Raw genomic sequence first — 14830 nt, forward strand, 5'->3', positions numbered from 1 at the left:
AAAATTGGATGAAAGCCTTGGTAGGAAGAATCACGTGTCTATTGTTAGCCATGGAAGCAAGGAGCGAGTAGACGTGGGGGTTCGAGTAGATGAACGCTTTTCATTTTCATTTACTGCGTGCTGTTGTTCACAAAACTTCATATCGTTGCAGGGTATGCCGCATAAACGTCGCTACAAAAATATACACAAAACGATGCCGCGACCGAAACCTTGTTTCCCAGGGTCGCTTTTCCCAACCGACCCAATCATGCCAGAATCCCATGAAATGTCGTAAAACCTGTTCATGCACGTTTTTCCTCGTTGGTATGAGCTCCGTATGTGTGTATGTGCTCAACCTCGTATGTATGTGTGTGTTTGTGTGTAGCTTGTGTCCAGCAAAAGCGTCGTAATCAAAGCACAATGTACTCCCCGTCCACGCGATCCATGGCTCTCCTCCATCGGAACGGATGCTGCATGTTGCTGAAAGGTCCGTTCTGCCTCGGTACATGCACATCGCCGTCTGACCATTCGTCGTCTTCGCGCCATACGCGCTCTAGCACTTCTAGACCGCTCAGGTTGTTGAAGAACCCGCTCTCGCGTTGGATCTCTACACACCGTTGTCGTACCACAGCGCGGTGTTCCGGATCAACGCACTCCGTGCCGATAATGAACAATGGCCAGAGTAGGAATTTGTTGACACAGCTGGTGATGCCGATCTGGGATATGTGGTAAAGACCCTGTGATACAAGATTCTGGAAATTTAGAGTCGAGGCGGGGAGAGTCGGTTGTGCTAGGCGTTCGGTGTAAAGAAGCGCTGCATAGCGGAAACTCTCGCTGATGTGGAGAAGCGCAGCCTGTTCTGGCGACATGGCAAGCATGGAAGACGTTGCCTCACAAGATGTGGAGTGCATGTCGCCAGGTGACGGGAACTCCCATTCTTGGAGCCGAATGCGCAGATCGTTCCACTCGCTCCAGAACTCAGAGCGGGGATCATCGCGTGCAGATGTGAAGGGGTCGACGTGCTCGGCAATCGGCGTTCCCCAGCCATTGCCATCCATATTATCGAAGCTGAAAGAGTAAAAGTCTTTGACTTTCTTGGGTCGGGGAGAGGATGTAGGCGTGTCATCGTTATCGCGTACCGGTCGGTTCTGACTAAGCAGGTTCAGTCGTCCAAGTCGTGCAATGAGCTTAAACAGCCTGCCTTCGCAGCCAGAATGGTGTTCCATTGCACCCAAATTGGCACTCAGGTTCATCATGTCGAGCGAATCGCCGCGCACTTCTATTTCTCGGTCATTGACTGCAGCAGTCATAACGTCGAACCAAGTGAAGAAAGTCTCGATCCACCCGACAAACTCGGACCGAATTGTCCTGTCGCGAAGACTAAGCAATTTCTGCACGCCAGCAAGCTGAGTCTTGAACTTGGTAAAGCCGGAATCGCAGACATGGAAGAGACAAAGAATCAGAAGCGTGGCGAGTACGGAGTCGTCCTGCGAACCATCGTAGTCGACAAGCTTTTTGTTGAGGAGGGCAATAGAGTTGGCCTTGTAGTGCTTCTCTTCGTCGGTTGCCTCGCCATGCATCTCGCGCAGCTCTCGTGTCGTCATTTGCGAGTAGGCATGATCTGGTATGAGGCGTGTGTCATGTAGTACACTCAACCGCCTTCCCTCAATACCTCCGCGCATGCGCATGTTGTTGGTAGCGAGAGCACCGATGGCGTTCTGCAACTCCTCGTTGCGCATGGCAAGATGTATGATGTGCATCCGGTAAGGGTTCGTATGGCTATCAAAAGCCACCAGCACCGGGCATATAAATTTGTCGTAGTAGTCCAGAAGGGATAGCATCCGCGGGGAAAGGGGCGAAGCGATGGTAAGGCTCTGAGGAATAGAAGTGGTGAGCGACAGTACGTCTTGAGACAGGGGGCCAGAGCCATAGGAAGACATACCCTCCGACGGGAGAAAGGAGAAACCGGGCTGGAATCCGTTGAAACTCGAGCTCATCTCCCCCTCAACAAAAACATCCTGAAACACAACAGGACCCATTGGTTGCGAAGCTGCGCTCACTTCGGGATAGTCATGTATACTCTGATCTGAGCTTACGCTGGAGCTCATGTCGTCACCAGTGGGTAATGAGCGAGGCGCCTCATGGATGAAGTAGTGGTCCAAAGAGCCCATTGGCGCCTGGTCAAATGGCTGATAGCGTGGTATCGACGGGTCCGCAAACGGAAACTCGTCGACGGGTGTGTTTGGGAACTCGCTCGGTGAAGGGAAGTCGCTATCGCTGTATGTACCCAGAGATGCCGAAGATGCCGACATGCCGTTATCCTCGAAAGGCACATGGAGAGTGGTTTGCAGTCTTTGGAGAGGACCCCTATGAGGCTGGTGGTGTCTGAACTTGGAGGCTTGGGGATGTAGGAATTCGAAGTGCTCCCCATGATGTTGCATAGGATAGCCCATAGGAGTAGACGGAGTGGGTATTGGTATTGGGCTGGTCGGACTGAAGTACTGGTATTCCTGGGGCGCAGAGAACATGGGACTTGTAGGACTCCTTGGTGAATGTGCACCAAAGTCGATACTGGCACGGTTGTTGAAGTTGTGCTGATGTTGGTGGTCACTGGTGGTGGAGGTAGTGCTGGTGGAAGCTATCGAGTTCATCCGTTGGGCCTTTGGCTCCTGTGTGGCAGTTGAAGGAGGCGACTTTGCAATAGGCAAAGACATGCCTCGAAGCTTTCCACGGCTGGCTACTCCCACACCCCAAGTTAGAGTGGTACGGTATCCGGAGCATTCTTTCCCAATGTCGACGCACGGCCCACAGTATGGGCGGCGTCGATCACACTTGACTTGACGTTTCTTGCAAGCAAAGCAGTCATCCGTGGCTCCAGTGGCGGGAGCTCTTCTTCTTCGTTTCCTAGGGGCAGCAGCGGCGGTGTTGGTGTTGGTGGCGGTGTTGTCGACTTTCTGGACCTCAGCAGGCTGAGTGGTGTTGGGAGAGACGGCCATGATGGGTGTAATAAAAGAGGAAGTGCTATTGCAGTACTCTACAACGTTGCATCTGCAGGATGTGGATCGTGTATAGTAGGTGTATGAACAGAATAGACAAGAAGACGAGGGGTAATACTCAATGGAGCATAGAAGAAGCGCGTCACGGTGGGTAAGTATTATTTTGGCTCGACGGGTCTGGGTAAAGGAAGCTTGGTCCCCGTCAGATAAGGTCAGGGCCCTAGCTTGCAGGGCTCTGGTTCTGCCAAGATGAAGGATGCAAAATGCCGCGGCATACTCGACGCTAGGATATTAAGAGAAGAGGTGGTCATCTTGAGAGATGTGCATGAAGGATGTGGCCCGCAGCGAGTAGGCCAGGTGCCCGCATGTTCTTGCAGCGGCAGCGAGGCTTTGGCTGTGGCAACCCCTACCACACCCCACACGGTGACGGCGAATTGCAGGGCAGGGCGAGGTAGCGTCGGGTTACATCGTGGAAAAATGGTGGCACCCCGGCAGCAGAGCAGGGTGGATGGCGACAGAGGCCTGCTGCAGGACGGAGAGGGCTGGACGCCACCAAGACTCCACGAATGAGAGGCTGCAGCGCACACGATCTGCTACCGGCCGCTAAGTTCGGAGCAGCTACGAGGCCACAGCCACTGAGAGAGCTTGTGTCGAGGGCTCCGGGGTGAAGGCGTCCAGGGCGTCTTCGGCTCGCGAGGTGCTGCACAGCTGCAGGCCGCCAGTGCTGGCTGCTGCTGATAGCGTCAGGGCCAGCATGGGCAACGTGAGCGCTCGGGCGAATGACCATTCGCAAATGGTCACGGAGCCGACCGAGGCGATCAAGGTGCCGTCGCGAAGACGCATCGAAGCTGTGTAGAAGGGCGCCAGGACAGCCTGGCATGGCCGCGCTGAGGTTTGCCAGTGGGAGCAGGCAGCGACAAGCCGCCCGCTGTGAAGCCTCTGCCAAGGCCAGCCCTGGACGAGTACGTAAGGTTAAAGAAACGGTCGCTCATTAGACAGGACGAGAGGACGACAGACGACAGGCCAACCCCGCAGCCGACACTGATCTGCCGCAAGGCATAATACAGTAAGGATTGGGATGCGCGAGGGCTGCGCGAAAGGCTGCGTGATGCAATTTGCGCACCTCTGCACGCGAAGGGCACGTCTGACGGCGCGGATATTGCGATGACATCGAGGACTGAGGACACGGCGGGCCCAGGCGTGAATGATGCAAAGCTGCACGCAATGGCCGGGGTGCCTGGCTGTACCGGACGACTGCCAGCACTGCGCAGCTGTCGTTGCTGCTGTCGCCTGCTCCGCATGCCTCTTGGCAGAACCGTTCTTGTGGGACCCGCTGTGATAACAGCCATGCGGGCCTGATGAGCGCGCGATATGACCATGGCCATCCGACTGCCACCCCCACGGCGACTGCTCCTGCACCCAGTCCGTCGCACTCCCCAAACACCTCATGAGCTCATGAGCTCGCCCTCCGCCCTCTCTCATCGCATCACGTCTCCCAACAGCCTCAACCGTCCGGACTAGGCAGTCCATGATGCCGTGGCTGCGGCCGCCGCACAGGTGCCGAACTCCAGGCTGCTAACCCAGCGCGCCTAGTCCTCCAGCCGTCCACCACCTTATTCGTGTGCGTGCAATCCGTCGTCGAATGGCGTCTTCACCGATTCACACACGCTAGCCTCATCATACCATTGTGCACGTGAGCGCCAAGTCAGACATGCATCGGAGACATGCGCTACTTTGGTATGCTGGCTGCGCTCCACCACTCAACGATTTGTCTCAGGTAACAAGCAGCTTCAACCTCCCGTCAGCAGATGGCTTTTGTGTTGCTAGACAAGGTTTCATTCTCAGACAGGTCGCTAGCCGTCCGTACCTGGGGAAGCAGTTCACCGTCCATGCGCCTGCGCAAATGTGCACACGCGGGGTAGTATGGGGATACGAGCCAGACCTCGTTTGCCCACTTGGTACGTCTCTCACGAATTCGTCGTGTCAGTAGTGTTGCCAGTCTGCCCTCCTTGTCCGCAGAAGACCCGCGTATGGTCTCCTGATTCCAGGCCTTGCTATCGCACCGAACAGAACGGAGAGCCTCACGGATGCCGGCAGAAGGCCTAGCTTCTGCCAGGCTAGACAAAATGATAGGACAGTTGCGGCTTCTCATATTCATTGTCAAGCTCCGGGCAATGTCCGACAATCATCCCATTATGATGCATCAAACGTTCAATGCCTGAGGGTCGGAGTTTGTCCGACACGTACGAGTAGAGCAGCTACGCCATGCTGTGGGACATGTCTCGAAGCGAGCGGGCCATGGCTACTCTTTAAAATCCTCATCTCCGCCCTAGCAATTCTTCCGGCGCCAGGTAGAGTTGTACAAGATCTCCAGGGCTCGCTTCCGGGACCCTCAAATCTACGATGCCCGGCCCGACAGCAGACGTTTCAAAGACTCTGGCCAGGCCGAGGCAGTCTGTATGGAGAAATGCTTCCGTGTTTACATCTTGAAGATCGTCATTTCGCCGGCACTTGGTAGGGAACGACAGAAACGAAGGCGCCCGCAAGCGCTGGATCTTGAACAACCGGCGGCTGCGGTTGGAAGAGCGACTAGGGCTCCTCGGACCTCTATTTATGTCTCCACTTGAACCCTGCGCTAGCATCCAGCACCGTCGATAGGACCCGCTGGGTCTTGGGTATTAGCGTCGATATCGTCTGAACGCATCCGGCTCTTGCACACGCGGACACTGCGCTTTCAAGCGACGCAGAAGAGCGGTCTGATGGTTGCGGTTCGACACAATACTGCGTGCAGATCCGCTAGATACATGTCTAGCACGTGAATTGACTATTGGCTGTGGTGGAGAGCGCTTGACAGAGTTTCGGCTCACTAGCTGGAAGCGCCTTAGCTTGCACAGGTAATTTCGACTTCCCACGACGCCATGGAGCTCTCGTGGAGACGAACCTGTGGCCGTCGATGGCGCAATCCAAGTGCACAATCGGAAGTGGGGAGCGAAGGGAGAACTTCCCGAGTATCCCGCCTGCTCGAGAGTCGTGCTCTTTGAGAGATGTTGATGTCAGAGACGGATATCTGGAAGCTTCGTGGTGCAGCGGATGCAGTTAGAGCGTGCCAAGATTTCAGTCAAGGCAGATGTCGTACAGTAACTCCATGTTGCTAGGAGTTGAATGCGATGCGGGTTGCCAAGTACTACAACTCGCTTCACGATGCATGAGATGCAATGCTCCACGTTCACGATGCTCGCGTGGTGAAATGTCGAAGCTTCCTCCTGGGCAAGGCTGGAGCTCCAAGCTCGGCTCAGCGGTCCATGCATAACCTGATCCCCGCAAACATCAACCCCACAAACCGTCTGACAGCTATGCACGTCATGTCCTACCTCTGAATGCAACCCTGAGTCGCACACTACATACACGCAGACTATCGCCATGACGTCCAAGTTCTTCTGCCTCCGTTCAGCGCGTCTCGCTGCGCGTTACCCGTGCCCGCGACGAACATTTGCTTCAGCCGCCTCTAGCCGCGCAGACCACGTTCGCATTGTCGAGGTTGGGCCACGCGATGGATTGCAGAATGAGAAGCAGACGATACCGCTGGCGACCAAGATAGAGCTGATTGAGAGGCTGGCCAAGACTGGTCTGACCACCATTGAGGCAGGCTCTTTCGTCTCGCCCAAATGGGTACCACAGGTGAGCCACGGCTGTTGAAGCTGAGAACATGCGCTGACCACCAAGACAGATGGCCAATTCGGCTGAGATCCTCGAACACGTCCTCTCTCGAGCGCCCCAATCACCGCATCCCATCACGTACCAATGGCTTCTCCCGAACGTCAAGGGCTTCGACAACTTCCTCTCCATGTGGCAGTCCAAGTCGCAGCCAGGCCAGGACGCATACCCAACACCTCCACCATCCCCCGGCACCGACAACGGACCAGCCCTAAATACCTCCTCCTCAGACCCCAACGCCATGCCCTCCGCCTCCTCCGGCGCTGAAGCCATGAACGCGAGCCGCGACGCCCAAGCCCCCATCCACGAACTCTCCATCTTCACTGCTGCAACCGAGTCCTTCACACAAAAGAACACAAACTGCTCCATCGCCGAGTCGCTACAACGCTTCGAGCCCATCATGTCAAAAGCAAAGGAAATGGACCTCAAAGTGCGCGCCTACATTTCCGTCGCCCTCGGCTGTCCCTACGAAGGCCCAGATGTAGATCCACACAAGGTCGCAGAGCTAGCAGTGAGCTTGCTGGAAATGGGCGCGGACGAGATATCAGTCGCAGATACCACGGGCATGGGCACCGCACCGAAAACCCTCGAGCTGCTCAAGACGTTGAACGCCGCTGGTGTGAACAAGGATGACCTAGCACTCCATTTCCACGACACATATGGTCAGGCGCTCGTCAACTCCGTCGTTGCTCTCGAACACGGTATTCGTACGTTTGATGCGGCGGTGGGTGGGCTGGGTGGTTGTCCATTCAGTCCTGGTGCGACGGGGAATGTTGCGACGGAGGACTTGGTGCATTGCTTCCACAGTTTGGGTGCGAAGACTGGCGTTGATCTCGAGGGGCTGGCAGAGGTGGGAGAGTGGATAAGTAAGGAATTGGGTCGGGGCAATGATAGTAGGGCGGGCAAGGCGACGTTGTCGAGGTTGAGAAAAGCGAGGGCGTAAAGGGGTTGGAATGGGGGGTTTGTGTTCAAGTCGGACTCTTGATTGAGGATGCTTGATCATCTGGGTGGAGATTCATGATAGTGAGCCTACACAGTCATTCCGAGTGGGCTTGTTCGAAGCGCCAGAGACTTCCAATTCACAGGTACAGAAGACTGGGGCCTATTTTCCTGACTCTAGTGCGAATCGTTGCGAGAAATCTTGTGGTCATCAAACGCACCTTCCTCACTTGCACCGCGCTAGTAACGAGGCAACTCCCCAAGGCTATTTATCCGCGCCCACACTTGCCCACCTCACCCGTCGCTCATAGATCCTGCTTGACAACTTCAATATAACCACGCTTACTCGCCAGCACTATCGTACGCTCGATACCTTTTGAGGCTACACTACCTCTGACATCTCTCGTTGGTGCGTACAGTCCTGAGCTCATGTAGATGTCGCACCTTCCTCTACTCCTCGTATTAACTGAATGGTAGCAGTAGTCATGGCGGCCAACCTTCCCAGCCTACCAATAGAGCTCCTTCTCAATATCGTATGCTGTGCGGAGACTCGCTCCAGCAGTCGCAAGCTATGCGAAGCGCTTCGTCTTACATGCAAACAGCTCGATGGCAAGATCGTGCGGTATTTTGGTAATACCCACTACAAGCGAATCAAACTACCGTTCAGCGAGACAGGACTCAACCAATTGCTGCGCATCTCAAGGGGACCACTAGCCCACCATATCGAGTCTGTGACTATCCAATGTGGTACCGTCCATCCATTCCGGGACGTATGCATACAGAAGGACCCAAATTCACTATTGGACGAGAACATCAGCACCTGGCTAAAGAATGGTGATTGTGCAGAAATTCTCGCTTCTGCTTTGTCTAAGCTACCGAATCTTGTTGGGTTTCACATCAGGGAGACTGGCTACAATTTCAGGGTCGATGAACGGAAGCAACTCGAGCTATTGTGGACTTACTGGGCTACAACATTGAGAACGCTACTGGCGACGGCAATTCCTACTATCCGGTCTCTCGAGGAGTTATCCATATGCGCCAACAGCACTATCATGGCAGCTGATCCCTCTCACCTGGGAGACATCATCACATTAACGAATCAACTTGGAAAGCTTCGGATGCTTCATATAGACATGGTTCTCGGTACTGGCAAAGGTACGTACATGACTGGGGTTCATACAGCCGCTCCATACTGAATGGTTACAGATAATGATGCTGGAGATATTCGCAATCTTTGCAGCCTGCTCCGAGCCGCCGCAAAATTGGATGATCTACACATTGGATTTGGAGGTGCAAGTCACTGCGACAAAGTCTTCGAATCCATCAATCAGTCCTTGAATCTGCCCACGCTGCGTCGGCTATCCTTTTCTAATCTGAAAACGACACAGACTCAACTCGAAGACTGTTTACGCCCCATCAAAGATACCTTGAAGATCCTGTGCTTGGGGGAGGTATGGACCCGTAAGGTCACCTGGCCTGTCGGAATCGTACGTTTTATTAGGAAAGAACTAAATCTGGAAGAGGTCACCATACGACAACTCGGCTTAGGCGACTTAGGCCTTTACCTGAGGAGGTTCCACCAACTTCGTCCAAGTGTCGTGGAACTGAATTATGAGTATCATCCAGAACTGACTGATGAAGGGTGGGCATATGTTGATTGGGAAGACCGTGGTTGCGATGAGGTTACCCTCAAGTATGAAGATGGTGATGACATCAAGTACTGGCTCAAAATGATTGAAGACAACTACAGGTTGAAGGCGCCTTGGGGTTTTGACGGTGGAAGACGAATGATTATTGGTACTACTGATACTACTAAGTGTTAAACTTCATGGTTATTCTAGCTTGTATCAGACATAAATCAGTCCAAGCAACTGGCAAACGATAGGATCCAAGCATATGGCTTAAATGCCAGGTTATCAAACTATCAGTGCACCTCCCATAACAAAGCGTCTTACGATCAATCGCTTGCAAGAACCAGCTCAGGAAGATCGACCCGATTCCAAACCGCTTTCGGCTTGACACGACACACATCCCTAATCGGCCTGACACGGCACACATCCCTAAGATGAACTAAGAACGACTCTCTAGTGAAAACTTCCCGCTTTATCGTAGTTCCCAAGCAACACAAGCAGTACAACTTCTCCTCCGCCGCCAACGGCACCGTGTCAATCACCGGAGCCCAAACAGAGCACATACCCATGACCGTCCTCTTCGGTACAACATCCACAATCGTACGGCGATAGCCAGTCTTAAACTGCGCCTTCAATTCACCCATAAAGATGCAACGCTTGAACCAATAGTCTGTGTATCGAACACCACCAGTGTCGCGTGGGTTTTGTGCCTGATGCAAATACACCTCATCGACATATTCCCAATCGTACATGTTCTCCTCTGCCTTGATCCAGAACCTGTTCAACCCATTCGTCAACGTGACAGGTAGAACCCGGAAATGGGGCAAAGGGCTCAGATCCTCATGGCCCGTGTTTTCAAGGTGGCGGGCACGCACTACCGCCTCTTTACTCGCGGGCCGCCGGTGGCCGGTCTCTAGACAGGAAAGGCAGAGGCGCGTGCATGTAGGTAGGTAGACTATTTCTGCTGACCTTCCACAACACTTGCCCCCACTCCTTTTGAACGAGCAGCCTCGATGTCGGAGTGTGCGTAACAACATCCTCGGTGTAATGTACACTGTATTCCGTATCGCTATCATTCCTTTCACGGTGTTTGGCGCCCACTTCAACGCGTACCGCAGAGGCGACTCGGTGTCGACGAGGTGCATGGCAAAGCGGCAGCAGCGTCGGAAACGCATCGTGTCTCTGATGGTAATATCTTCGATGATTTTGAGGAGGATTTCTGTGGGGAAGATTTCGAGAGACCCGCAGACACGGGTTTCGGGTGGTGGGTCTATGAGGAAGGAGATTGGTGACATGCGGTCTATGAGGCCGTCGAGGATGAGATGGGGCTTTTTGTGCGGGAGAGTGTAAGTGAGGGTTTCGATGGGTATGTCTTGGGAAGATGACATCGTGGCTGCTGGCACTGCGCAAGCGCTTGTATGATGGGCCGTGGTTGTCTTGGAAGAGGGTAAGAGGGTTGTGAAAAGAGGTTACGGCGCAGGTTGCTCGTACGTGTTGTCGTAAGCGAGTGGGTTAAAGTGCACAGCGTGAGGGATGATTGAAGATAATTTGAACAGTTTTATGACCAACAGAATATATACTCGTCTCTGACTCACACTGTTACCGTGTGGTTGTGATGGCAGAACTATACCGTGGTTACCATCCACTTTATCCCATGGTACGGCCATGACACCTTAATAACGAGCCACACATGCCTCCTGCAACCAATACCATACGCCATCCGAGGTACTTGTTAACTATATAAGCCGTATGTATCGACAAGGAGGAATGGCTTTATTCCCATGCTCGTTTTGTGATACTGAGCTCCACTGGCTGGTAACAAATCCAAGTCCAGATGTGAGATTGAGCATGGTCGGTGTGCAACAAACTGCGACGCAGATTCCAACTGCCTCCCAGATATACGCTGTCTTCGACCAACTATCGGAATTTGATAGTGTGAGTGAGTGTGTGTGTGTGTGTGTGTGCAGCAAAATGTGAGAGAACAAGAGGATAAAGAAGATAAGTACAATCGTCGACTTTAGAGAACCAACATGGAATGTGAGGGAAACCATCTTCAGGATAATACAACATGAATTAGTAAGATCCTGTTTCTTCCGACGCGCCGTTATTCGTCCCAGATGGTTTGATGTCGGCCACGAAGATTATCTCAGCGCTTTCTATGCTTGACTTGTCTTCACCCGATTCCCCACCTTGTAAGTAGACCAGTATCAAGAGAACGAGCCATTACGTCTCTAGAACCTGTTCTTAAAGACTCCTGCGCATTGCCACAGCACCCGGCCACTCTTAACACTGTCTCTTTATGAAGGGCCGCAAATCTTGTGTGAGGCCAGCGAAAGACAAGGAAGTTATGTTGAAGATGCACGGCGCTGCTGAGGCGAGCAAGGGACGGGTATGCTTTCGGAGTATAAGAAAATACGTTCCAAGGTGCTCTCCGTTCTCAGACTGATCTTGTCATTTGAGACCGGCGACGTGTAGTTAGCAGAGAAACTTAGTATGAAGCAGGGACATGTTCTGGCCCATGCGTGCTTGAACGCATGTGAAATATTAAGCCTAGTATCGATAACGGGGACGTTCATAATATTTCCAAGCACAAATTTCATTGCATACCATTACGACTCTTGCAAACCACTCCATCTAGTCCAACTCGTTCTGATCACTTCGAGTGACAGCGCTCGATCGTCATCACAGCCACGGCGCCGCCGACGATCATCGGTAGCAGCCACGACGTCACGCACTGCCACCAATGTCTGATCGCCGGCTAAGGTAATTTCGTGGGGAAGGTAGCGTGCGGCTGCGGAGGGTCCTCCGCATCATAGCAGATAGGGGAAAAGCAACTGCCGCAGCTAAAACGATCACGATCAGGCTGAGTTCAGGTTTTGCTAGTTTGGTTACACAGCACCGCGAGCATTAGACACATAACGGCGCTGCGTACCACTACCGGATCAGACGGATCCGAGATCAACGAACCACGACGGCTTATGCGAACGCGAAAGAAAAAGAAAAGAGAAGCGTGCGTGATGCGGGAACGCTGGGCGTGTGGGCGATGGAACGACGGAACACATTTGTGTTTCTTTCATGTGACGGTTGAAACATTGGAATATCGAAACTTGAAATGGACATGACTTCGATGAGGGCCTGGAACGTGTGCAGGGAGTTACCCGCCTATGTGCATTGTGCCTGTCAGACTGTGGCTTGCCTCGTATCCAGTCGCAGCCACGTCGACGACTTCATCCAAAGAACCCTGGAAAACCACCAACACCTCATCTGCCAAGTTTGCGCTTGAGATCATCTTGCTTGTGGCAGCACCATCACAAGCTCCGAATTTGAGTTTCCTTTGTCGGCGAAACCCTCGGTCGGGGCGCAGTCCAGGACGCTGTTTGGTCGATTCAGGGCACAAGTTTGATGAGATAGGTCGGTGAAAAAAATGACGTGTGGTCGATGGCAGAGTAAAAGCAGGGTTCAAAAAGCGGGCTAGTGGGTAGCGTGGCTGACGCACGGGGCGGGATCGACAGCGAACTTTGACGGAACAAGGCAGGGACGACGGCGCCAATGCTGGATGATGGAAAGCGAGTTGCAAGGCTGCGTCATCGCCCGGGGCAGTATCGAAACAACCAGAGACACATAAATCCTTTTCGCTCCCCCTGTGGCTGGCGAGTATTCACAATCTAACATCACAACAAATACACACACCTTGAGCATCGCCCTTCTCATCACCTCTCCGATCCTAGCACCTCTCTCATCTACCTCGAGTCTTAATTGCGACAATGGGTTTCGGCGGTGCTGCTTTGAAGCTGGGCTCTACAGCGCTGTATGCGCTTGAGTTCTGCTGTGCCGCGATCATCCTCGGTATCTACAGTTACTTCCTGTCTGTAGAGGCGGACCGCGATGTCAACATCCCCGTCTGGCAACAGGCCGTTACCGGCCTCGCTGGTGCGACTGTGCTGTACACCATCTTCGCAGTCCTGTTGACCTGCTTCCTTGGCGGAAAGGTAAGACAATCCCTTGGCGATATAAATACCAACACACACTAATGCCATGTCCAGAAAATCTTTGCTTTCCTCGGCATACTCCTCGACATCCTCTGCTGCGGTGCCATGATCGCCGTCGCCGTCCTGACCCGCGACGGCGCATCCAAGTGCTCCGGCCGCGTGCAGACACCCCTCGGTGACGGACCCGCCAACTCCAAGGAAGGCTTCGGTTCCAACGGCCGCGGCGACCAGATCACCTACTCCGCCTCGCTCGGCACGATCTGCAAGCTCAACACCGCCTGCTTCGCCGTCGCCATCATCGGCGCCTTCCTCTTCCTGCTCAGCGCCCTCGTCCAGGTCTTCCTCATGAAGCACCACAAGAAGGAGAAGGCGTTCGGTCCCGGCCCCAGCAACGGCTACACCAAGGGCTCCGGCATGAAGTTCTGGCAGCGCCGCAAGGCTAACCGCACCACTGGACACCGCGACCCTGAAGTCGGTACCGTCCCTGCTACTACCGCTGGTGGCCTCGCTGTACCTGCTGGCACCCACGACTACCGCCCCAGCCACGACACCGCTTACACCGGCTCCACCGTCGCTGCTCCCCACACTGGTTTCGCGACCGACAAGCCTGTGACCGGTGGATACCACACTGCTCCTCACGTCGCTCCTACTGCCAATTACGCCAACAACGGTAACACCGCTACCTACGGCTCAGCCACCAACTACTAAGCCATTACACCCCATCTTCATGAGAAGATGAGATTGGCGATGCTCTAAATTGAGTAAGGTCAATGCTTATGAGCATGACCACTTTTCCTTACACCTGTACTCTATTACGACGTTTACGCATTATACCACACATGGAGAGGAGGGAGTTGAATACTTGAATTGAGATGAGATCAGAAGAGATTGTATGATGAAGTGGATACGAAACGAAACTTAATACCTAATGTCAATATCAAAGAAATATATATGATCTAAAACACTACCGTACTCTTGGTGATGTTGGTACTAGATCTCCGTCACATGTCATTGACGAATTGTCAAGTACAGCCAGCGATACGCGAACCATCCGGACGTATCATTACACAACATTATCCACCGTCCCAACATTCACAAATGCAAACAAGCTTTTCACGTCCCCGCAAACCAGCGGTGAATTTGGACAACACGCATGATCGACATGTAGCCGCCGAGAGTATTGGATAGACCACTAGTTCGGGTTCTCACGAACCTTGTGCATTGCGCGCCGGCCAGGAAATGCTTGCCGACAGTTCCCCACCAACTGACCCCACTCAACACGATGAGCAACGACAAGTTGTGATTCCTTCAGCTACTGGATACTGCGTCATGTTCGCAGAAAGATAGCCAGGGTAGTCAAAACCTGGTTCAAATGGCAAAAACATAGAACCTCTTTTTGCCCTCCACACGCAAAAAAAGTCCAAAAACATACAACAGCGGGGATTCCCCGGTGGTCACCCACCCGAGTACTAATCCGCCGGTATCTTGCTTGTATATGGCTGAGCGGACGGGAAGCCTAATTCTCAAGATCCTATGGTCGTATGTGAAAGATATGTCCGTTGTGGGAGTAAATATTAACGGT

General features: G+C 53.3%; 3 protein-coding genes across 3 annotated transcripts; 2 read left to right on the forward strand and 1 right to left on the reverse strand.

Moving 5' to 3' along the window:
- Positions 1 to 389: 389 nt before the first annotated feature.
- J4E93_005800 (uncharacterized protein) lies at positions 390 to 2975 on the reverse strand (the record flags this gene model as incomplete). The annotated part of the gene is made up of 1 exon (XM_049343719.1): positions 390 to 2975. One exon carries the CDS (start codon positions 2973 to 2975, stop codon positions 390 to 392), a length of 2586 nt encoding a protein of 861 aa, XP_049198952.1.
- Positions 2976 to 6395: 3420 nt separating this feature from the next.
- Positions 6396 to 7632, forward strand: J4E93_005801 (uncharacterized protein; the record flags this gene model as incomplete). Its single annotated transcript, XM_049343720.1, has 2 exons — positions 6396 to 6653; positions 6703 to 7632. 2 exons carry the CDS (start codon positions 6396 to 6398, stop codon positions 7630 to 7632), a joined length of 1188 nt encoding a protein of 395 aa, XP_049198953.1.
- Positions 7633 to 13023: 5391 nt separating this feature from the next.
- On the forward strand, positions 13024 to 13956 carry J4E93_005802 (uncharacterized protein; the record flags this gene model as incomplete). The annotated part of the gene is made up of 2 exons (XM_049343721.1): positions 13024 to 13248; positions 13303 to 13956. The coding sequence occupies 2 exons, from the start codon at positions 13024 to 13026 to the stop codon at positions 13954 to 13956; spliced, it is 879 nt and encodes a 292-aa protein (XP_049198954.1).
- Positions 13957 to 14830: the final 874 nt, after the last annotated feature.

This window comes from Alternaria ventricosa, assembly GCF_023758065.1.
Source record: "Alternaria ventricosa strain BMP 2768 chromosome Unknown scaffold_9, whole genome shotgun sequence".
Lineage (NCBI taxonomy): Eukaryota > Fungi > Ascomycota > Dothideomycetes > Pleosporales > Pleosporaceae > Alternaria > Alternaria ventricosa.